Genomic DNA, 24,459 nt, shown 5'->3' with positions numbered 1-24,459 from the left:
TTCCTTAATTTTTGCATGAATTACCACAAAAGATTCAGTAACGTTTTGACTGAAATTTGATTCTGATGAAACATCCTTAAAAGTCTAATGAAAAAGCTATTGACGATGGAGAGACTCTTGCAATGAAAGTGCAAGGCTTCATGGAGTTATATATAGATCAATGAGACTCTAAAAGACCACCTCATTATGAACTTACCCTATATTTGCATAAGGGAAGGAAGAGATTATATGAATACAAGTTCAGCAACTTTCTTGTATCGACTCAGAAACCTTCATACGGGGGTTTAGGGTTTCTTTGACGAAGATTGAAGAACGCTTGTGAGCTCCAGAAACTCTAACACATACCTTGTTCATGCTCATGAAATCTGACATTTTGATCAAAGAGTCATAACATTACCTATGATATTAATGAAATCCATTCGAAAAACTAAGAGCTTAATAATTAATTATTTAGTTGTAAATGGAATGGATTGCACCTTTACACCGAATGAATATCCTAATCCCTGTTTTCACCTGAACAAAGACTTTCTAATTAATGTCTAAAGAAACCGGCATATTAGTGCTCATTTTAGACTCAGCGGTCTATCTTGCTCCAAAGCCAACAAAGTATGAAGAATCTATGTGTACTTGTCAATACTTATAGCTATAGGCCAGCATTATCTGTACATGCAGAATGTACGAGAAGCATATCTTCCTCTCTTATCACCTAGAACGGAGACACCACCATGGCACATTGCAACATTTTACTCACAATAAGCTTCCACAGCCTTCACATAGAGCTGTATGAATCAAATGATGCAACACATGACAGAAACTACTGCAATATTTGTGTGCTTGAATTCATAACTTCAATTCATATGACTTAAGTTACTTGACATGAAGTAAGGGCACTTTCAGTCAGCATCATTTGATCGCCAAGGCAGACTTTCCTTTGAAGAAGAACTTCGTGATTATTTCCCACAATTGGTCAACCTTTTCCGGTATACTCATGAGTTTTGTTGTAAATTTTAACTGTTGAATGGTAGCTGGTTAAGGTATGGTGACTAAGTCGACTGGATGAACTTCCTCCCAACTTGGTTTGTTCTTATTTTATAGTAGTTTGTAAATGGTCTTGTATGTATCTCCCGTGCTGGTTTGTCATTACTTTCATGGCACTAGAACTTTATTTAATAAAATTCCTCAATTATTAAAAAAAAAAAACTAGAAGAATAATAAAAAACTTGCTAAAAAAAAAACTAAACCCACAAATATAATCAAGCATAATAAACCCTGTATAAGAGAAGTTATAACAAGACAACTACAATATATTCTCTAAGAACTTCCTGCTTGGCATGATTTGCAACATGATTCTTCTCTCTAAGAACATGTTTAAAACACACAAATTGAAGCTTATTGCATGCATTGGAAATATTATTGAATTCAATTTGGAAGTGCCAATCCCAAATATTTTTCCTTTTAATCCAGATAATGGCATTATAAGAATTTAACTCCATAATTCATTGATTTATAAAAATATAGCTGCAATTATTACTCATAAGTATAGCCTTTTGAATTATCAAGACCTCGGCTTTGTTAGATTGTTAGATTTCATATTACATATGGAACAAGAAAAAATACAAAGAGATCTCCCTTCTAATCTTTGAGAACACCATCAATTCCTAAATATTCTAATTTATTATTTAAAGACACTTTCACAATCTACTTCATCATACCTATAAGAGGAGGTAACCAAGAAGAATCACTTCTTATATTTGTCTTGTTAGTCCATATAAAAAGATAATTTAATCAACAAAGTAAACTTAACCTAGTATAGCAGAAAATAATAAACATCATCCTAGTCTATTTCATTCTCATTAACAATGATTATTATAAGCTTTCCAAACATACTAAACTATACCAAAGAAAAACAAACACCGCATTTTTTTTTTGCATAGATCCCCATACCACACCATCTCGTATCAAGAAGAAATCATTTAGAGTTTGAGGTAAGATTAATTGTTGTCCTAACCAATCTACCACTCGAGACCATAGCTTTTAAACCATCTCACAATGAAGTAAAACATGAGTTGTAGTTTCAGTCTTATTTTATAAAAATAACAGTTTAAACCATTATCTTCTAACATACATCTTCGATTCAGAAAGTCTTTTGGAGGTAATTTATTTAAGATGGGAAGTCATACATGAAACTCTATCTTCGGGGAACACCAAAATACTATATATTTGATAGAAAATGTGTTTCTCATGTCAAAAGAATTGACTCAAGAAAAGAAGTGCAACTCTTAACCAAAAAAAAACTCTTCAGATTTAGTCTCCAACTCTCGTATCATTAACATTTTGGCATAAAGATATGCAATGGTGGTTAAAAAGATGTTTATTTAATAAAGGTGTTAAATAGTGGTTGCAAATAAATATGAAGAGAAAAAATTAATACCAGTTGAAGAACTATAAGCTAGCTATTGGTTGTTGCCTCAAAATAAAAAATAGAGAAATAGGAGCCATGTCTCCCTATATTTCATGTTTGAATACAAAAAACCCCTTTAAAACTATTCTAAGTTATAAATTTATTTTATTTTATATTTTTATTCAATCAAACACAGTTCTATATCTTATAAATTTATCTCTTTTGTTTTACAACACTAACAAGATGTAACACAAAAGTTTAATTTTTGATTTTTTTTTAATAACCCTAGATTTTAACAACAAGATTTGTATAATTGAGGGCATATTTGGTATAGTAATAGCTTTTAACCTTAGCTTGATTTAAAATCTAAAAAACTCATTTTATAGCCTTTGACTTTTATTTTTTAAAGGGCTTTCCATAAATTGCCAAATAGGCTCTCATTATTATTTGTTGGACGTCCTGTTGTCTTAGTAACACAAATATTTTAGGATTTTTAAGAGCTGTTAGGACCTTTGGCTCTAAGAGAACATCTATTTGGTAAAATCCCAAATGAAATACTTTGAAAGCCATTTTTAAAACTAAAAGCCAGAAGCTATAAAATAAATCTTTCACTGTTTTTACGTTTTGTTCAACTTAAAAACATTTTGACACAGTATTCATTCTCAAACACCTTTTCCATCAACTCCCACAGCTACATCCAGATTTATCAGTCACCAAAAACCACACTTGAAATCCCAAAGTAGGAATGGGAATTGAATTACGATTAGTAGAGTGTTATTCGATTCCGTTGGATCAATCTTTGTTTTAGAGTTATAATCCCTTTTTCTTAATGTAATGTATGAATTTCTAATTTATAAAATATTTTTATAGTTTTATGAAGGAATTTGAAATTTAAACTTTGTTTTATGATTGATAAATGAAGACCAAAGCTGAATTTTTCTAAACCAAAGGGATGTAAGAGCTATATCATCAAAAGTACATGGATTAGAATAAACTTTTTGTTCTTTTTTTTCCTTCAAAATAACCACATGTTTTCAACACCTATTTTCATTTCCCCTAACTTTTATTTGATCAATTACTAACAAATCAGAACCAATTGTCTATTAATTTGATATTGAAATGACTCAACTAAGAAGAAAAAAGAATGGAGAATAAAAAAAAAAAAAAAATGCTCAAATCCATGTTGAGAGCATGTTTATTATTGCTGTCACATCATTTTTAAAATTTTAAAATAATTTTTAGTATTTTTGAATTGTTTTGATGTTTTAATATAAAAAATAAAATTTTAAAAAATACTTAAAAAAATCGTGAGGGCATTCACAAAGCAACCGAAAAAACAGGAGGCACCGGCTTTAGTTTTTGTTGTAATTGTAATAGTCAGTCATATACTTCAATCCTCTTCACCAAGTTGAGCCATGCTTGAATGAGCGGCGAGGAGAGAGAGAGAGAGAGAGAGTAAAATATATTGTGGTTTGTACAATTGTACGGGAGAAATGATATCAGCAGCATGAAGTGGGAAATGAGAACATGTCAAGCTAGCAAAACAAGAGCATACAATTTACAAGACTGCAGAAGAATATATTTTCGAAACACAAAACTCAACTCCATCGTCCAAGCAACCAGCCACCAAAACCCTCCCTTTTGTATATTAGGAAACAGATATTCGAGGTCTTGATGTTCATAAAATTGGTTTAATACTACAAGAGAGCACAGTAACGACTAGAGATAGTATGCGACCTGCATGCAGCTTTGCTAGAATTTCTGAATAACAACTGAATTGGAAAGGCCTGCCTGCTCTATTGTCTGAGTTGGCTCAGTAAGAAGCTTCGGAGGGAACCCCATCAACTGCAGCTGATAATTCCGAGCACCCCCAGGCCTGGATGCATCAATGAAGGATCGAATGTCATTGACTGTGTTGCTATTATTAAAGTGGGCCACCATGCGGGTCCCATCAGCCAACCTAAGCTGAATTGAAGTCGATGGCAGCGTTTCATCCACAACCAGGCCCATTAAAGGGGCTGGAGCAGAGCTTAGAGGAGCAGAATCAGCTGGTGGTTCAGATGCAGGTGAAGCACTGCTGCTTCCTAGAGTCCTCCCTATACCTTGGAATGCAGCATGGCGCTGCTTCTCTGGTTCCTGCAGGAAAACAATAGCAGAGTTTTGGTACAACTCAAACACCCATGTCTTTCAAACGCTTACATGCGAAAGCATGCGGGTGCATTTTTTGGACAAGAACTATCGACTAGAACACTGAATTGGAGATTACAAACAGGATGGTAATTTATAAAGTTCCAGAAAGAATTGTTAGTCTCAGTAAATACTAACAAAGGGAAGAGAGAGAGAGACTCACCGGGCACTTTTGGTCCTTCCTAATCAAATTGACATGAACTGAGGACCTTCTATCTGAGGGTTCAAGCCCCTTTGGACACTCAGACTTCCTGATGCTCTGCAATAAAACATAATAGAACAATATCATAACATCACCACAAACAATACAACTGCAGAAATAAGGGCACGGGTAATATGTAGCTGGAAAGTAGACTGAATTATTGACAATCTTGCTAATTTTCAGCAAGTTATAAAATGGTAACTAGCTGGAAAAAAAAAAAAGGAGTTGAGGAGTGCAAGCCAACCCTCATGTGGAGGAATAGTGGACAGCAACATAATGATTATAGAATTGATGAGATTGTTGAATTACGAAGACAAGTTGAGCTCCTTACAGGGCTTGGACAACAAATGGTTCTTCCTAGTGTGGTTGATCATGAACTTGAGAATTCACTTGTTTTGCTACCTTGCTGATTTTCAGCAAGTTCAATGGTATGCAGCTAGAAATGTTGACTAAATTGATGATTTAGTTCCTGATTTCTAGCAAGGATTGTGGGCAGCTTTCAGTTGAACTTACAATTGGGTTTTGAGCCATAGCTTTTGACTTCTTTGTCCAAGTCATGGCTGTAATTTTTTACTATTGTTGTTAGGTGTTTACAAGATGTAGGAAGTTTATAAATTAGGCCTTAGATTGTATTCCTAAGTAGTTTTGAATGTCATTTTATAAAATAAATTTTAGAAAAAAGCTTCTTTCTAAGGTTTATGTATTTGTTCTCAATTCCTATCAATTCCTTCATTCTAATTCCAACTTTTCCTTTGATACAAATTTGGATCACATCAATAGGTAAAAGTAAAACACAACAAAATAAAATGAAAGTTGCGCTAGTTTATGTTGCTATAAGTGAAGGTTCAACAGGATGTGGAAAAAGAAGCCCAAGGATGAACTACCTATGTAGCTAGATCAATATGAGCCATTGTTGATTCAAGAAAAATAGTGGAAAAATTGTGATGGAGAATGTTGCATTCATCACATGCTTTGAATTTTTCTCATAGTAGAGTGGTGGAAACAGAGATATCGAAATCCAGAGCAAAAGTCTAATTTCTGAAAAAATTCTTTTATTTCATTTTAAACCTTTATTGCTATTACCTCTAAGAAAGATGCATTTTCGGGATCGTCAAGCCTCCTCAAGGGGCCATCGTCTACAGTGAAACCATTAGTCCAGAAAACAATACTGTGAACAACAGCCTCAGGTTGTTGAGGAGCAGATGGTACAGTCTCCCCCGATAGTAATCTACCAGTTCCAGTAAAGCTTCTTGAGCTTGAAGATTGATTAAGATTCTCCAGAGGACCTTCAACGGCTCCAAGTTGTCTAGCTTGATTGAAAATTGCATCCACATCATTACCTTTTGTAGGATCTTGGACAAGCATACCACTGCAACAATAAAAATTAGTGTTAGAAGTATGAGAAGTACTTAGTTCTAGACAGAATTAAAATGAAAATTAAAACCCATCCAACAGAAAGAACTGTTTCCACAGGCCAAGAAAACTAACAGTGCACTACTAATATCACACCGTGCGACACACCAAGCTGTAAAACCCAGAACCCGTTTCCACACTATACCTCCACTCAAGGGTCTAATTCTCAAATGCCCAACTTTCTACTCCATGCTTTTCAATGTTTAAACTTTCAAGTATCACTCTTGCCATGACTAAAAACACCCCCCCCATCCATTTTTCTTCTTGAAAAATTCATCCTCGACCCTCAACACTAAAAACACACTTCATAATTCAATCAATTACCACTATTACCCCATCAATTAACAGACAAATCAAAGAATTCATAAAATTATAAGAGAATCCCATTTTTGCTAACCCAAAAAAGACTACAACTTTATATTAAAAATCAAAACTTTGAAAAGACAGAAGAAATAAATTTGAATATAAAGTTAGGTGCAAGGGAGAGTAGTTCTTTGTTTACCTTTTTTCGCCACCAGTGTAGTACTCTTGAGGAGCATCCTCATCATCGCTGTCAGAGTCAAGTCCAGACCGCCGGTTCAGATCGGAGAGAGTACGGATACCGCCTGCTCTACTGCTTGAGGGCTTTGCTGGTTTCTTGTTCCTTGAAGCCATTGCTTTTTACTTTAGATTGATTTGCGGAGACTCGATGAGATAGAAAAAGAAAAGGACTGCTTAGAATCATCAGATATCAATAATTTCGGTACAGTATATTATATTTATTTTTTTAATCCATGTACAGCGATTGGTTTTTTTTTTATTATTATTATTATTGTTTCCTAATCACTTTGCTTACCCAGGGGTGTTCGGAATTAAGTTTTAATTTTTTTTTTTTTAAATTTTATATTATTTTTTAATTATTTTGATGTGTTAATATTAAAAATAATTTTAAAAAATAAAAAAAATATTTTTTTGATGCATTTCTAAAAAAAATATTTTAAAAATTAATCGTTATTATACTTTCAAATACCTCTAAGATTATTATTGTTAAATTATACTTTAAGCTAATTATTTATATAAATAAATATATTTATTAAAAATTTTACAATCTTGATATACCTAAAAATTTAATTTTATATGACAGTGTAGTTAACAAACTCATTTGAAGTTTTAATTAATATTTAAAACAAGTGAATGATTTTATTTTATTATTTGAGTCTAATAAATAATGCTAATTTTGTAAAAAATAAAAAACAATCTAGATTTATTTTGTAATACGAATGGATGTATTTTTTAATAATAAAAATTTTAAATTAATGGCTATTATTTTTTTTAAATACATAGCAATTTTGATAAGCATTTTAAGGAAGATAAAAAAAAATCAAAATTTATTTCTTTTTATAATTTCTCATAATTTTAACTCTCTTATATTAAAAAAGATATTAAATGATGTATTTTTGGGATAAAAAAACACTTTCAGCTGCACTGCCATACACAAATTTATTGCTCTCTTTCAATGGAAAAAGTTTGAATTCTAATGGATTCAACTTCCTTAATTATGATTTAACGTAGCTAATCATCCTATTAGGTAGTATGAAATTCATTAAATTTCCTTAGGAATGATTGGAAAAAAATAAAATGGAAGTGTAGTTAGCTATTTGGGCCACTGGCTGCTTCAATCATTAAAAATATCAAAAGGTTCAGTCTTGTTGGTGGGTCCTATTAACCACGAAGTTAGATGACGTGGCAGCATCTTCACAAATGGGTGACTGTAATAATGGAGAGAGAGAGCGTTATTGAGCAAAGCTTTTGTGATGGCAGACGCAGCCGATCGAACCAGACAGAACAGGGCCGAGGAGAACCGCTTAAAGCATGCCTGCGACGCTGGAATGGTGTCTGGTGAAATCCCTTCAGACAGTGAGGATTCTAATAATCCACCGAGTTCTGACTCTGTAAGCTCCGTGTCACCACCAAGACTTGCTGATCTTGCAGCGAATTTCCGAGTCTTTTCTGAGACAATGGCAAGGATGGACCTTGCGGAGATGGAGATGATCAAGGCAAGAGAGGCTTCAAGGCTGGAGGCAGAGAAGAGGAGGATGGAGTTGGAGGCTGAGTTGACTCGAATGATGCTGCAGACTCGGTTGCGGATCGCTTCGATTGTGGCAGGGAAAGGAATGGGAAGCAAGAGGAAACGAGCTGGTGAAGAAGAGGAGGAGACGCCCATCTCGTCAAGGTAACGTTCGTGCTCTTTCAATGAAAAAGTCTGGAACTTTAAGCTGTTTGTTAATCGATTGACTCACTGAGTTGTGATTGGTGAATGCAGGGAAGGAGCTTTGCTACTAAATTTGCTACAATGCAACAACTTCTTTTGAAGTCTATCCATGGCAATCTGACCCTGATTTCTTGTCCTTTTCTTTTGTTTTTAACGAAAAAAAATGTCTGCTTGATGTTCTCTCTGTCAAGAATGGACAGAGCAATAAAGAGATTTTGCATCCAATCTTTGCATTATGTTTGATGGTGTCGTGTAATGAGCATGGGACATCCTAATCCTAAGCACAGCGAAACTTGAAATTGGTCTTCTGCTGAATTATTTACAAGGACTAGTTTGCATGCTCCCCATAAGAAACTATATCTAGATATGATTGTTGGAACACACCTTATATACAGAGATATACCTATGGTTTGTGTCTCTATCACTGAAATCACCTCTCTAACATGTATCCAATTGAGGTTTCTGTGGGCGCATGATAGAACCTTGGCTTTTCTGTTCTGCAATACTAGCTAGAGCCTTCCTTCGATTCATGGCGCTCTCAGTGTATTCTGCCAGAGGTGGAAGATTTCCTTGTTCTCCATCTTTACTCGCTTGTCCTCGAATTATCTATCAGACGCCACAATTACAAACACATGTAAACAATACCAATGTGAGGTTGAAAAATGTAGATGCTTAGTTGGTTACCTTCGATGCCCATGACCGTTCTGCCTGTTGACACACATCTCTAATGTCTCTTCCAGACATGCTGAAGCCAGCAAGAGCAAACATGGGTGTTAAAGAAAATGGAAAAAGACTCGCATGTTAAATAAATGATCTCCACATATGGGCCAACACGTATTCAAATTACCAAAATCTTTTCAAATTAAAGAAGCACTATGAGGATACAACCATTGCACCCCTCCCTCAAAACCATATTTTTAAGAATTTTCTATTTAACAATTTAAGAGAATGACGGAAGAATTTGATTTGAACGAGATCTGTCAATCTTACTCCTCTGTAACTCTAGCAAATTCCTCCAACTCAGATTCTGTTAGGTGCTTCGCATACTGGGCAGCTATTTCCTGTCGATTCTGCCGATCAGGTAGGCCAAAGGTAATCATTGAATCAAACCGACTGAGAACACACATAAAACTTGTTAGAAAACTCTCCAATTGACTCAGGTGAGATGATCAACATCAACTTTTCACTGATATACCTGATTAAAGCAGGGTCAAGGTCTTGTTTTCTATTTGTGGCGGCAATTACTACCACTTTCTTATCCTGTTCAAATCCATCAATCTGAAAACAGAGAAAGTCTATTTCATCAAGGACAACACAAATTTGGCTGATACCATCCATTTAAGTTCATGCAAGTTAAGCTCATGAACAAGCATCCAAACAATTCTATAAATGCTACTTGCACAATATAAATAAAACACATATAGGAAAAAAGCCTTTATAACGTAAAGGAGCGTGAAATCTAGGGCTCAACATGAGATTGGATTTGGGAAAAAATTCTAACATTAATTTGCTACTAACAATTAAGAATAGAGACTCCCAAATGCCCTTTATAAACAAGTCAAAATTTTAAGCATTTTTTTTACTAGTATAGCAAGTGCATTCTTACTCCAAGAGTTTCAGAAATTGATAATATAACCTATAGTAATGACATTAATAAAAAAAAATAATGAAAGAAAGGAAAGGCCGGGGCAGGACCAGGACCCTTAATAATGAGAAGAGAGTCTTATGTCCTTAGCAGATAATAAAGGCTCAGATTTTTGTCCCACAGAAAACACAAGCCCATTTTTACCTGTCGCAACAGAACTGACAAAATTCTACGAGTGGCTTCATGCATTTCACTGTCTCGAGCAGCAGCAAATGAATCAACCTGTTACAATTTTGAAAAGAAACATGAAACCAGATTGTTTAGATTTGCATTTATTTCTAGAAATGGAGCATAATGAAAAAAAATAATACTGTGTACAGTATCAAGTGCACATCACTAGCATATGTTACCTCGTCTAGAAATATAATAGCACCATTAGGGATCTCATTTGCAAGTGTGAAAACTTTTCCCAGCAAGCGTTCACTTTCTCCATAGTATTTTGACATGACAACCTCCAGTGGTACATACAACAATGGGACACCCTGCCAAGGCATATGCAACAGGCATGTCTTTTCAGTATTGACTCATTCAGAAACAAATGCAGAGTGATATTTTTTCCCCATTGAGAATCTATCAAATCTACGTTCTATGCAACCTTCCTCATCCTAAAGCAAGTAATTCATGTGTATAAAAAGGTTTTCAATGCACATTAATCTGCTAAAAACTTATTTAAAACTGTAAATCGTAATTCTAAAAAAAGTAAAACTAATGTTCCAATTAATGCACAGTGATGGCTAAGATGAGAACTGTTAAAATTTTCCATAAACTGCCAATGGCTCACCGCTTGAGTAGCAATGACCCGTGCACAAGATGTCTTCCCTGTACCTGAAATTGATCACAATTTTTAAGTAAGCTGCCCACTCCATCAGCTAATGAGAATTTTCAATATATAGGGTCTTAAAGCCAAAGTAAGCATGCAGAGAGGAATGCTGACAAATGACAGATAACTATAAGGTCACCTTATTCAATGTAACTGCTCTTATGGGGACACCGGACTTAAGACATTTTTTATACAATCATATGATCATGGACGATGGAGGATAGCCCAAACCATTGAGAGATTGGGTTTTAACTAATGTTTTAGTTTAATTTATTTGAACTTTTAGTTGAGGTTTATTAATTAGACTTTATTTGTTGGGCTTGATTTAATTATTGTTGGATATTTTATTTCGTGAGCTATAAGCTCAATTGTTTGTCCTAGTTAGGGTTTTAGTATTTATATCCTACTTTTTTAAATGTTAAGGGGTTTTGATGAATTGAACAAAAATTGCAAAGTTGTACTTTTCCAACCCCCATTCTTCTCTTCTCTGGTTTTTTCTTTTCTTTCTTTGGCTTTTTCTTCTTAGCCTTCTCTTTTCTTTCTTATTAGGCTTTAAATCTTCTTTTCTTCTACATCAATTTTGGTATTAGAACAAGGCAATTAATTGTTCTCACAATTAAACAATTCATGGGTTTGTTCAAATCCTCAAATTCAAACCATTCATAAACCCTAGATTTTATAGATATCATTATGTGATTAAAAAAAAAGTGTCTTTTGCCTTCTATTTACTAAAAAATAAAATAATCCAAACATGCCCTTTTGACCCAAACACTAGTCATTTTTCACCTTCCCCACACCACCAACCATATTATTCATAGATCAACCCAACAACACTTCCTTAAGTAGCCGGCAACAATCATAACCAATAGATTAGATCAATCCGCAACAGTCTTGGCCTTTTTTGAGGAATGGTCACAACTTCAGTTTTGTTTTTTAGCATTGATGAAACTTCCAACATGGACGGCTTATCAATAGGATTTTTTTGGACACATGATAGTGCAATTTCTAAGTGGTTGATTAATTTACAAGAGGACATTGTATTAGCAAGCTTTGTATTCATGATCTCCATGCCTTTACCATCTTTCCGCAACTAATTTTTATTTGTAAATTTTATTTTCTTTTATCTTATCTTAGTTCAAAAAAATAAGTGGTCAAAAGAACAAAAAAGTTACAGTATTAAAAAAAATAGAGTGAAAAAGTGACAACAACAAACAAGTCAGGCAACATCAGCATTACATCGACAACATTTTACATGATTCGAAAAGGTCCATCCATGATTGAATTTGACAATTTGAATCTTTAAGTAAATTTCTCTATCTTTTGCTTTGTTGAGTTTTACTTTTCTGGTTTTACACTTGTCATTTAAAGTTGTCATTAATATTATTTTTTATGCCTTAAAAAAAATCCCACCTTGCATTTTTATTTATTAATTTTTGCTCATCAACCTCTTTCCTCATTGATATCTAGTATCTAATCCTCTTTGATAATTATGAGTCCTTGTTTGCGATATTGTGATTGATTAATCCTTTGCACTCAAGGATTTAGTAGTACATGCTTAAAAGTTTATTGGTGTATTTTGTTCTTGATTAATCTCCACATTAAAAAAAAAATAGAATTAGTTTTACTTTTGTATTGTGATTTCACTTGCAGGAGTTATATGTGATCTCAATTCCATTTCTAAGTTAATGTGGCATGCATTTATGAATAGTCATCTAGTATCTAACTTTAAAGTTTAACAGCTACCATGGATTCAACTTTAGTGATACTTTAGAGCTGATCATGAATAAAACATCATAGAGTTTCAAACCATGAGGTTGGGTGTAGTTAGATATGCTTCGATACAATCTGTCGGAATTGAAGATTGGAGAATGACTGCTATTTTTCACACCTATATCAAGGATTCAAACTGCTCAAGAGCAATATCATCATGAATAAGGGATAAGAATTTAGGGAGCTCAACAAACTGCTCAAGACTTATGACATGTTGGATTTCAAGCATAAGAGACAAAACATTAGGGAGCTTTGGAGGTTGAGCTTTGGAGCTTTGGAGGTTCAAAATCTATATCCATCCAGGCTTCAAAAAGTGTGTGTTCCATTCCTCACTCCAGGTCATATAAGGTTCATGATATATATTAGACATGAACGGTGTCCTTTGAAAACCAGTCATGAATTGTAAGTGAGTAGTGCTAGACTATTCAAAGTGTTGCAAATAATTAAATCAAATATTTATGTCATTAAACTACCACTAAACTTTGATATTAGCTCTACTTTTAACATAAAAGACCTCGTTATATATAAAACACAACAGTCTATCATTGATTCTCCTTTTGATACCCCCACCACATTATCTTTACCATCGACAAAAAAAGAACATATTAATGCTACTTTGGATGTACAAATGTTTTTTTACTAGAGATGATGAACTTTAGCGAATCCCAATATATGAGCTCGACGACTAGATTCAGACTATATTTGGATTATCAGAGAGACATCACAAAGATTAATCATGATCTTTTGGAGCATTATTGAAGCCGCCTTGAACCATACTCGACAGGGTCGAGTTTCTCCAATTCCAAGATGATTGGTGGAAACATAGGACCCGAGACATTGTTTACGCAATTGTATGATCATGGATGATGAAAGGTAGTCCAAACCATTGAGAGATTGGGCTTAAGCTTATATTATGGTTTAATTTATTTGAACTTTTAGTTGATGTTTACTGATTAGGCTTTATTTGTTGGGCTTGATTTAAATATTGTTGGTTATTTTATTTCGTGAGCTATAAGCCCAATTGATTGTTTTAGTTGGGGTTTTAATATTTATATCATACTTTTCTAAATGTTAGGGAGTTTTGTTGAATTGAATAAAAATTACAAGGTTTCAGACTTTTCTAACTCCTATTCTTCTCTTCTCTGGCTTTTTCTTCTCTTTCTTTGACTTCTTCTTCTTAGCCTTTTCTTTTCTTTCTTATTAGACTTAAAATCTTCTTTTATCTTGCATCATACTCTATCCAAGACCACAAGAAATAATACTAGTAGTTTTGGGTAAATTGTCTGACAAGTACACAAAGACCACAAAGCAAATACATTCGGACCAAGTTTAGAGTTGAGGCTTTGAAGTGGCATACTTATATATGTGCAATTACCCTTACAGCATGGCAAATAAGAAACACGGCTGATGGAACAAGGAAAATTGCTCATATAGATTAATCACTCAATATCTTTTGCTAAGGTCTGGACATGATAACAAACCTGGTGGACCTTCAAAAAGCACAGCTCGAGGTCTATTTGACTCAAACTTGCGCCGAGTCCCACGAGCAATATCATCATATACTTCAGGACTTTGAAGAGCCAATAAGATTGTGTCTTCTATCTCTCTAACAACCAGTTAAATATAAACATTCATGAGCACTTCCATGCATTTTATTGGATGCATCACATAACATATGCATATAGTAAAGGGAAAAAAGATGATGCAAATGCAAAGATAAGACATGGAAGAAATAAATATGCTATCATGCTAATGGCATACATTCTCTAAACTCAACATACAGTAGATTGACCAGTCTTTGTGGCTCTATCAAGACATGCAATAGCAACTGAACAGCATAGCCTTCACAGGTTATGTTGCCTAAACCAGGGACCTATAATTTGGGCCAAACAAATAACTGCATGACCAGCAATCAAGAGTCTTTTAAGTGGAAGGTGAGAAGAAAACCGATTCTTGATTGTTAGCCCCAACACAGGGCATGCATAGGGATGAAATCTCAAAACTTTTGCATCTCAAATAAAATAATTAGGCATCTCTATGGATCCCAACATCAAGCTTCAGTTATTGAAAGAACAATTCATAGGGGGGAAATATGACAGTCTATCCTTGCAAGGTTTTTTTTTTTTTTTTTTTTTTCGTATAATTGTTTCCGTGTCTTTAAATTATATGCTATTTCATTGTGATTTTTAGCCCAAGATTGGATTTCAAGCCAGAAAATAGAATAAAAAATTATAATACAAATTTGAAAGAATTAAAAGAGATGCATTATGCACACTCATGCTCTGCATACCTTTTTTGATGATCATATCCAGCAATATTTTCCCATGATATATCATTGCTAGAAGAATTCACAAGGGGTTCATCAAGTCCATATATTCTTACTCCCATGGACTCTAAACTGGCAACTGATTTGTCTGCAGATGGCACCCGTGCAGAACCTTCCGCTGGTTTTCTGTCCAGGGGCCTTAATTTACTACCAGCTAATTGTAAAGCAGACACAAAAGCATCAAGCTCTGTGGTGCTCAAGCTCCCACTCTTTATAAACTCAACTTCCTGCAAATGATGTGTATATTCATAATCAGCTAATGCACTATTTCGGATGTGTAAGAAGATCTTCATAGTATTGTAAATCAATGAATTTACAAAAATAAACTCACAGGTTTATCTGAACTTATAAGTGAACGAAATAAGAGGATGCATAGATCTCCCTCAGGCACTTTCATATCTCCTGAATGCCCCCTTTCCCCACTGATTTCCTTTTGTTTTTCTGGATAATTAAGTGTTAATTGCCAGGCAACTGCACTGGAATTGTGCACACAAAAAATCAGATAAATTTAGCATAATTCAAGCAATGAATGACTAGGAAGGGAAAAAAAACAATAGAATTAACAAGTCTCTATCTAATTCAAAACTAGATATTACTCCATACGGAAAATACAGAGACACTGAAACTGCATCTCACCTGTCCCAAGCACGTAATGACATATCTGAACCAGCACCACGCTCATCGACCTTCACTCCAAGATTAGAAACAAGGTTTGCAATCAACTGTGGCGTATCACATGCAGGTGGAATTTGGAACTTGATTGTAACCTACAATGCAACATTTAATCCCATTACTGTTGTCATAATGTTGATTATACATAGATTGAATTACATTGCAAGACTTCAATTTTTTACGACAAGACATAGACACTCTTAAGAGGAAAACAATAATTAGTCAAAAATGCATTTTGAAGTGTGATCACAATAGCTGTAGCATCACCAAATACTAATCAATAACCTTTTGGCCCTTCACAGCAATAGTGAAGCGAGGATAAGACCCATATTTGATTCCTTTGCTTTTAAGCAACTCTTCAATTCGCTGCCGTTCTTTCTTAGCAATCTCCTCCAAGTCACCGTAACTCGAAGGAGAAGATTCCGATGGCAAAGGAGGTTTACTAGCATTCTACATAAAACCAAATTGACCAAAAATTAAAAACCAAATCAAAGATTGCATCTTCTTAGCATATAAGTCATTATTTAGCAATAAAAATAATAACTTATGAAAGAAAACCTCATCAGAATCTGCATGGGCTACTTGTAACATTCCAACTCCAATGAAACTAGCTAGTAATGCTGGAAATAAAGTGTTCGGCAGCTCATTAGCATTAGAAGCCCATCTGGGCCGTAGAATTTCTGATGAACTTGAATGAATTTGGTGATTAAAAGAACCTGCATTTATCATTGAATTAACACCAAATTAAAAACTTCCTAATCATAGCTATAATCACAATAATCAAGAGCTTACGGAGAAATAGAGGGGTGGGAGGAGGAAGGTCACATGAGGTGGCACGTGAAGGGTTTAGGGTTCTAAGAGAGGAGGAGGGGATTGTTCGCCATGACCTAGTTGCTCTCGCGAATCCACTCAACACCGCCATTGCCTCCTGCTTCAGTCTCTGTGTGTTTTTTTTTTTTTTTTTAACAAAAATTCGATCTTTAGATTTTCTGAAGTATCTTATAAAGTAATTGATTTTCAGACCATTATGACAAGTGGATGATGACTAGACTTATGGAAGCCCAACGACCTTAATCTAGCCCATCTTTGTGTTTGAGTTTCTATGAAAGCCTAGTCCACTTATACACACTGATTTAGGGCATGTTTATTGTTTGCTGCTTTACCAATTGAAATCATGTGAAGAAGGCATCCACATGGGCTCGTCTAAACAAAGTCACTTTGATGTGCAAAACAATTGGAGATCGAACGCGGCTCATGCCCGATATTGGGTCTTGGAAAGGAGAGTCCTGCCTCCATCTCAAGCCTGGTAGGACTCTCTACAAGGAAGGGGGGAAAGCTCAGGAGCTACTGCCCCTAAAAGGACTGCATAAACATGGCCAGAAGAATCAAGTGTCGAGCCTACCACGCACCATGGAATGAATATTGGAAGGCAGGAATTGCTTATGGATCCCAGTGGGGCTTCGTAGCCATGTGGGTAGCAAAAAGGGTGAAATTAAGTAGCTGAAGGGCAATGGCAAACTCATGTGACTGCAACTTCTTGAGAGCTTTTCTTGCATTTATCAGTGGAGGTCCACGAAACAAACAGAAAACAACTACTGTTTAGTAGCTGGTGGTGGTGGCCGCCACAATTCACACTTATTAGTTTGAGCATGGCTTGCCACGACAAGAAAGAAGCATGAGCACCATGCTAATAAAAACATTGACCAGGTAGAATTTAATGAATATAATTGGAACTGCCATGTTTACCTGTCCCCTCCCCTAGCTTCCTTTCATAGCTGACTCCCGCCTTGTGTTCTTCACTACGTGAATTTGTTTGACTAGACAGCAACAAAAGAAGGGGGGACACATGGGATGAGGCATCCACTACTCGCAATTCAAATGCGAATCGGGAAAAACAAATGCAGAAAACCAAGCTCATATTATATTATGGGTCCATCGTTCATTCATCTCTATCTTGCTTCTGATGTAAATTAATTTTGTCCAGCTGGGTTGACAATTTGCCCGAGGTCAGTCCCCGTTACAGCACTCAAGATCACAAGACTTCTTTCACTCTTTCTCCCTATCTGGACTTGACGCGTGTACTGTTGCTCGAACAGCAGAAGATAGCGATGATGAAAAGCACAAGCTCAGACAATGATGAGCTAACCCCTGCGTATGCTTCCTTAATTTTGATGAAACAACAAGGGTTTTGATCCTTCCCCATTAAGTAGTATTTTTTAATATTTTTATTTCGTTAATTGGTTTTAAAATCTACACACTAATTTCAATATTTAAATTTAGAAGAAGAAAAAATCATATCTTTTTAACCACCCATTAGTACTCTTTCAAAAGTATATTTATCTTAAAAAAAACTTCAAATTTATATTATTTCTTTTAATGGGTTAATATAAAAATTAAAATAAATATTAAAAATTTATTTTAACATATTTTCAAATTTAAAATATTTTTACAAAACACCATTATCAAAAAAAAAAAAAAACATAATAAAGTATTAAAGCCAACACAGAATGTCTTGAACAAATTATTAAAAACACTATGTCTACAAGAAAAATTAGTAACCTTTTTCTTGTAATTGTACAATACGATTGTTGGTGAGAAAACTAATTAATTAACTCTGTTTACTTACACAAGGAAGAATATAGAGACTTGATACACAGAAAAATACATCTAAATCAAACCTTAAGAGAAAAATATATAATTAGAGTGTCAATTAATTACAAACTCTTAATGAACCTTTTTTGAGAAGAGGCTGCGAAAATTGAAAAGATTGCCACCGTTTCCAACATTTATGGTGCTATTGGTAGCATTACTACCATCCGTACTGCTACCACCAGCAACATTTTTGCCACCGCCGCTGCCGCGGGCACCAATAGCACTATTTTCATCACTTCTACAGCTCAAATGGTTTCTATAACCAATACACACGGGAACATTTACATTCAAAACCTTTGCTCTAATGCTGCCATTGCCATTTCCTATGTTCTTACCGCGGCCAGGCTCGGTAACTTCTTTTTTGCTGCTCAATTTTTCACCACTCCGAACCACGGGTTCGGGGAAACTAGTCTTCATACCGGAACTACCTCCACGTCGAGCCTGCCAAACCGGGCTGCTCCGACCCACATGGACACCGGGTCGACTCGGACTACTCGGCCAAGACTTTCTTGATTTGGATTCCCCTGCTGAATTACTCCTTGAACAAGGGGCACTGCTAACCTTCCGGGTTCCAGGAGCCCCGGGAAACAACTTGGGTCGGGTCACACTGTTCCCTGCGGATCTACTGCGTGAAAATGGCCATATGTTGATGATATTCAACTCAGCTGAACTCGCTCCACTCTGACTCCTTTTCTCTCTCTTCTTGTCTCTGTCTCTGTCTTTATCCTTTTCTTCTTGTTTCTTGGCTGCTGTTGAAGTTTTCTTGTCACCTTTCTTGAATATCATATCTCTCCATCTCTTTGAGCTTGAGGTTGGCTCTATGGTTATGCTTGCTGGTGAAATTTCTGGTCCAGGGTCAGGTTGAGCGTTGGGTGGTTCGGGTTCGGGTTCGGGTGAGTCAGGGTCAGGGTGGCTGTTGTTATTGTTGTTGTTAGGTTGGTGGAGGAGGTGGAGAGGGAGGAGGACACCATCAACAAAGAGCTCATCAGCAGAAACAAGATTTGGTTGAGGAAAAGATGGGTTTCTGACCATCCAGAACTCGAATTCGGGTGAGTTTGAACAAGTGCTTGTTCTCCTCCTCCTTCTAGCACTGCTGCATGGAGAGAGGATTACTTGAGGTTCTTTAATGGATATTCTTTGTGGGCTGTCCATGTTGTTGGAGAATGAGAGAGAGAGGGGGGGGTTTGTTTTTGAGAGGAAAGGGGAGGAGTGTTCTTGGGGCTGAGCTGAGTTCCGAGTTCGGTGCAGCTTGACCCTACAAGAGCAATAAACAAAGGAGAATGAGCTAATAAAAATGAGGAGATAGGGAGGTTAAAGGTTTTCGGTCCATTATATATGCACCCATGCAAGAAAAAGAATTAAGAGATTATTATTTTGAGATCTTTTACATATTAAATTAATTTTTTTTTCCGATTATATATTAGAGATAAACTATTTTTTTATAGAGAATTATATAATGAGAATTTAATTCCTTACCGTCGTCTAGCATAGGTTTAAATTAAATTTTAATTATATAGGTGTTAATTATATAATTATTTTCTAAACAGTGCTTGTATAAAGCAATATTAAAGTCTTGTTTGTCAATAAAATCTTTGTTGTATTTAAAACTGTGATTAAAATTAAAAAAAATATTTTTTTAAATATTTGTTTGAAGCAATATATAAACCATGTGGAGAAGGGAATATATACCAGTACCCTTTTTCAACGATAAGATTTTCAAAAACCTAATGTACATCATAAAAAATCTCTCTTTCACAATAATTTCTTTGAACTTGAGTGTTAATGATCTTAGATATGATCAATTGGGAAGATGATGGCTACATCAAATCTACACACGCACCTTCTTCATCATGTTGAAAGATGCATGGATTATAAGATAGTAACAAGGTTTTATGTATCTGCAGCTTAGCTATTTGCTAGTGAAACATGTCGGTTGACAACTTCTGTCAAGATCATAACAACTGTGGATTATCTCATGAGAGGTCATGATTATCATCATCGTATACACTCATTTTTTCCACTCCAATTAAACGAAGATATCCATAATTATCTTTGATTGCTTTTCATTTTGGAATAAAAAAGGGTGTTGTTCCATTGTTTTTTTAGCCTTCGTATTGTCATTTTCACTTGAAAGGGCACATGCAAGGATTTGAGCTGAATTTCAATTAAAAAACAACACCATAGTAAGAAACACACAAAAACAAACCCATCGAGGAATCTGAGCCATGGGATACTTGAATCTTGGAGCTTTTTGGAGATGGTTATGATAATATATACATACCCTACGAGAAAGGGAGGGGGGGTAATTTAATGACAAGAGTGGGGGTTGACCTCAAGACGGAAGGGGGGCCCTACATAGTAATGGGAGAGTGATGTCAAGTCATGGCAATTAAGTGGGGATAATCCATATGAGGGGGCCCATGTTAGATTCATATATCCATGCCGCCTATTCATATAAGTGAGGGTTCTGCAGTTTCGATCTCCTCTTGTATGTACACACAGAATGTTTTACTAGGTTCGCTTCTTTCTCCATAGTTTATTTTAGTGGAGGTCCAATATATATATATATATAAATATATATGTACGTATATCCCTGCTCCACTTTCCTTTGCCTAGATGACCAAAAATTTATCGAGCTTGATTCTTGAAGCACTCGTGGAACTGGATTGTCCATAGTTAGAGGTATATTTTGTTTAGATTATCTATAATTAATTTTTGAAAAGAAGTATTAGTTCTTCAATGTATGTACGTAGTTGCATCTTAAACCTGTCCAAATGCATTGTTAAACGGATCTTTGATTAGGGTTTCTTGTTTGTGGGAGATGAGACGAGGTGGGTTCGAGGAGATTTCGAAAGGCGGTGTTAGGTGACAGTTTCTGTAGCAGCCAAGCGAACAGGGTGGCCTCTTATGGAGGATATTGCTAATGGTCCCTTCTCCTTTTAAGAAGTAATAACGTGCGTGATGATCATCATCAATTGCTTTGTGGAAGACGATAAAATTAACACCGTGGCAGTAACGGGAGTGGACCCACCCTGTTCCATAAAACCACCAGCAAATCTCAACCATTCAATGCATTGAAAAGTCTAAAGCGGGAGAATATAATCAATCATTCGATTGAAAACACCCTTTGCCAAAGTGGATGCCTTTTCTATGCATGGGATGATGAGAATTTACTCCCTACTCCCTCTTTCCTACCTATTTCTTTGCTTGTTTAAATATTTTAATATATATACATATACATGCATGTGTGTGTGAGATTTATTGAAAAGTACTTGAAGAAATGAATATTTTAATAGTTTTTTTTTATATATAAAAAAAAGTGATTTAGGAATTGAGAATAATTTCCCGTAAAAGAAATGACAATAAATTATAGCAATAAATACCTCACCAAGTCTCTTCAGGCTCAACTCAGAAGTCCTTGGGATGGAGGATACGCTAGCTGGCCGAGGCCATATATATCCTAACAATCTCCATCATGCCATGGCCATACATGCAAATTAATGGGCACCACTCTCTCAACTTCAATATGTATTAGGTTTAAGGTTACAATATATAATTAATTAATTGCACATCAATTAAATATAAATGAATCAGGACACAATATGTCTAAGATCGATGATTACCACGTACCCACCAACATTAGGGCTTCAAGTCTTGAATTGAATATATGTATGTGCGCTATCATTAACGTTTAGATAATTGCATGAGCTATGAATTGTCTCATCTTTTTTCACACAGAAACCTCCAAGATGGTACGAGCGATGCCTTGCGAAATGGACAAATTTTCACGATCTTAATTTCTACCACAAGTGTATCAATATATACATGGATTTGAAAGTGAGACACCTCCACTATTATTATAAAAAAAAAAAAAAAAAGATTTGGAAGTGAGTGAAACGTCGTCCCTTTGTGTTTGTTTAGTAGCAGGATGTTAAGTTTTTTTTTTTTTTTTTTGTAAAATTGATTTTCAATTAAAAATATATTAATATTATTTTAGATTTTTATTTTTAATATCAGCATATCAAAATCATCCAAAATACTTAAAAAAATATTAATTTAATATTTTTTCAAGCAAAAAACAATTTGAAAAACACTTTAATAAACAGGATGAATCACATTACCAAACAGAACCCGATGCAATTTCCAAGTGCGCATAATAAATAATTGATTAACATACCATGTCTTATCTTCTTTACAATAATACATATATATCTAGCTAAAGATCAGTGAAAATGACAATGATTCATGTCATGATGGGTTCCACAAAATATCAACAAAGGATTTGAACCATGTGATGGAGAGATATATAAAATAAAGTCAAAGGTATAAAAATTATAATCCATCACACGGTTGCATCATGAAAATATTGCTGAGAATCAAAGGGAAGGGAGGAAGAAAAACGGGGGTTTACAAGGCGACAACAAGAGTGGACCCTTGGGAAACAAAGGGACGATGGGTAAGTGGTTGGCTGTGAGCTACTAGCAGTGATGGTGAATATTTGGTGGGACGTCGGACGCTTGGGAATCTAGCTAGCAAGAGAGGATGATAAGAGAAGAGAATTATGCGTGGCAGAGATGAGTTTTATATATTGTTAATGGCGTTTATTTGTAGGGTACATGATGAGCCATGTGCATGCAAGAACAAACACTATTTCATTAACCCTTTTGGGTCCCTCCGATCCACTCTCCTAGAACATACCCCTCCCTTCTCTCATTCTTCAAATCTTGATAGCAACTGCCCCATGGCTTTTTGTAGGTAGCTGTTTGTTTTAGCCCTGTAATGCCTCGTTGCCCTAATCAATGATCGTCTGCTCACTTGTAATTCCCTTTCACGTTTTAGTCACTACCAATCAATTGTTTCTTGCATTGATCACCGGCCGGCCGGTATGCTTTCCTCTCGATCTCGTGATATTGAACTCCTTACACTCCATGCGCATGCAAAGAAGCAGTCGACATCCATTAATTCAGATCTCTCTGTCATGGTCTAGATAGATAAATAGCACATAAAATTAAAAACACAACAGAAAGGCAATACCGGAAGCACCGAGGAGGATACCCTACAGAAAATGTCAAAGGGATGCATGCTTAAGATCAAGAATGTACTTATAAATGCTGGGATAGCGATAAAGGGTATCCCGAGTGATGAACAGACGAGAAAAAGATCCAGCTTCAATATCCTATTGAAGATCACCCAAGACTTTTCCAGTTAATGGCTCCTGGTGTTAATTTGCATTATTGAATGTTTGAAGGAGTAGGATCTGCAGCTAGTGCATGATCAGTAGCATCCCAAAAGCACATAGCAAAAACCTACAAAAAGGCAGAGTGCATCATGTGGGGTGTGGCCATTATTTGGTACGCAATCTCTTGACACCCTGTTCAATCATCAACAAGTTTAAACTAGCTTCAGATCAGGAGAGATTACAAAAAGGGGAAAACGTTTTTGTTTTGTTTTATTGATAACGATATATATATTATTTGGTCAGATTTAATGTATCAAGACTAATTTCTTTTTCCATTTAGTTTTGTTTGGTGACAAATACATTCATCAGAAAATATTTTTTGCTTTTATATTTATGACTGGATTTAAAACATGAATAACAAATCTTCTTAGTGGTTGTTTTTATCGTTGAAACTGTTTTTTAAAATGTTTTTTTTTATTGAAAAAACATTAAATTTATGTTACTTAGATACTTTAAAATAATTTTAATATATTGATGTTAAAAATAAAAATAAAACTTAATTTAATATACTAAATTAAGTTTTGTTTTTATTTTTAACATTAATACATTAATATATTTTAAAAAAATATTTGGAAACACACTTTAATCAGTATTCCTGTTTTTTTTTTTTTTTTGTCAAGTTACAGACTTTCATATCTTGTATAAAATTAATTCATGCAATCCCTGCACTCATGCTTGTCCAGTAAGAATCAGATTTTAGATGAGAAAGTTGACAAGAACGAACCTTAAAAAGCCGGTGGAAAGGGGATATTACATATATATATATATATATATATATATATATATATATATATATATATATATATAAAGCAACACAATAATGCAAATTAAGGAATGTTTAGAAAAAGAAATTATGATGATATTGAAAAACCTTAAGGTAG

The 24,459-nt window shown here is 35.0% G+C and overlaps 4 protein-coding genes across 5 annotated transcripts; 1 reads left to right on the top strand and 3 right to left on the bottom strand.

Moving 5' to 3' along the window:
- Positions 1–3,958: 3,958 nt before the first annotated feature.
- On the bottom strand, positions 3,959–6,936 carry LOC118058393 (plant UBX domain-containing protein 4). The gene is made up of 4 exons (XM_035071101.2): positions 6,706–6,936; positions 5,874–6,159; positions 4,752–4,847; positions 3,959–4,537 (listed from the first exon to the last, which is right to left on the bottom strand). The coding sequence occupies exons 1-4, from the start codon at positions 6,855–6,857 to the stop codon at positions 4,154–4,156; spliced, it is 918 nt and encodes a 305-aa protein (XP_034926992.1). The 5' UTR covers positions 6,858–6,936; the 3' UTR covers positions 3,959–4,153.
- Positions 6,937–7,911: 975 nt separating this feature from the next.
- LOC118058396 (uncharacterized protein At4g22160) lies at positions 7,912–8,679 on the top strand. The gene is made up of 2 exons (XM_035071104.2): positions 7,912–8,415; positions 8,506–8,679. Exons 1-2 carry the CDS (start codon positions 7,997–7,999, stop codon positions 8,552–8,554), a joined length of 468 nt encoding a protein of 155 aa, XP_034926995.1. The 5' UTR covers positions 7,912–7,996; the 3' UTR covers positions 8,555–8,679.
- A 68-nt stretch (positions 8,680–8,747) lies between these two features.
- LOC118058387 (uncharacterized) lies at positions 8,748–16,666 on the bottom strand. Of its 2 annotated transcripts, none has more exons than XM_035071095.2 (14): positions 16,513–16,666; positions 16,246–16,403; positions 15,973–16,137; positions 15,652–15,782; positions 15,347–15,491; positions 14,980–15,242; positions 14,171–14,295; positions 10,881–10,924; positions 10,450–10,581; positions 10,244–10,321; positions 9,650–9,732; positions 9,445–9,567; positions 9,139–9,199; positions 8,748–9,060 (listed from the first exon to the last, which is right to left on the bottom strand). In XM_035071095.2, the coding sequence occupies exons 1-14, from the start codon at positions 16,607–16,609 to the stop codon at positions 8,893–8,895; spliced, it is 1,773 nt and encodes a 590-aa protein (XP_034926986.1). In that variant the 5' UTR covers positions 16,610–16,666; the 3' UTR covers positions 8,748–8,892. The 2 variants fall into 2 exon arrangements, with proteins under 2 accessions (XP_034926986.1, XP_034926985.1); XM_035071094.2 differs by having other exon boundaries at positions 16,480–16,665.
- Positions 16,667–18,355: 1,689 nt separating this feature from the next.
- Positions 18,356–19,645, bottom strand: LOC118058390 (uncharacterized). The gene has a single exon (XM_035071098.2). It carries the CDS (start codon positions 19,489–19,491, stop codon positions 18,412–18,414), a length of 1,080 nt encoding a protein of 359 aa, XP_034926989.1. The 5' UTR covers positions 19,492–19,645; the 3' UTR covers positions 18,356–18,411.
- Between the last annotated feature and the right edge of the window lie 4,814 nt (positions 19,646–24,459).

The sequence above is a fragment of the Populus alba genome, chromosome 4 (genome assembly GCF_005239225.2).
Source record: "Populus alba chromosome 4, ASM523922v2, whole genome shotgun sequence".
In the NCBI taxonomy this organism is placed as follows: domain Eukaryota; kingdom Viridiplantae; phylum Streptophyta; class Magnoliopsida; order Malpighiales; family Salicaceae; genus Populus; species Populus alba.
Note: the sequence above shows the minus strand (reverse complement) of the source record. Positions and strands in the feature narration are given on the sequence as shown.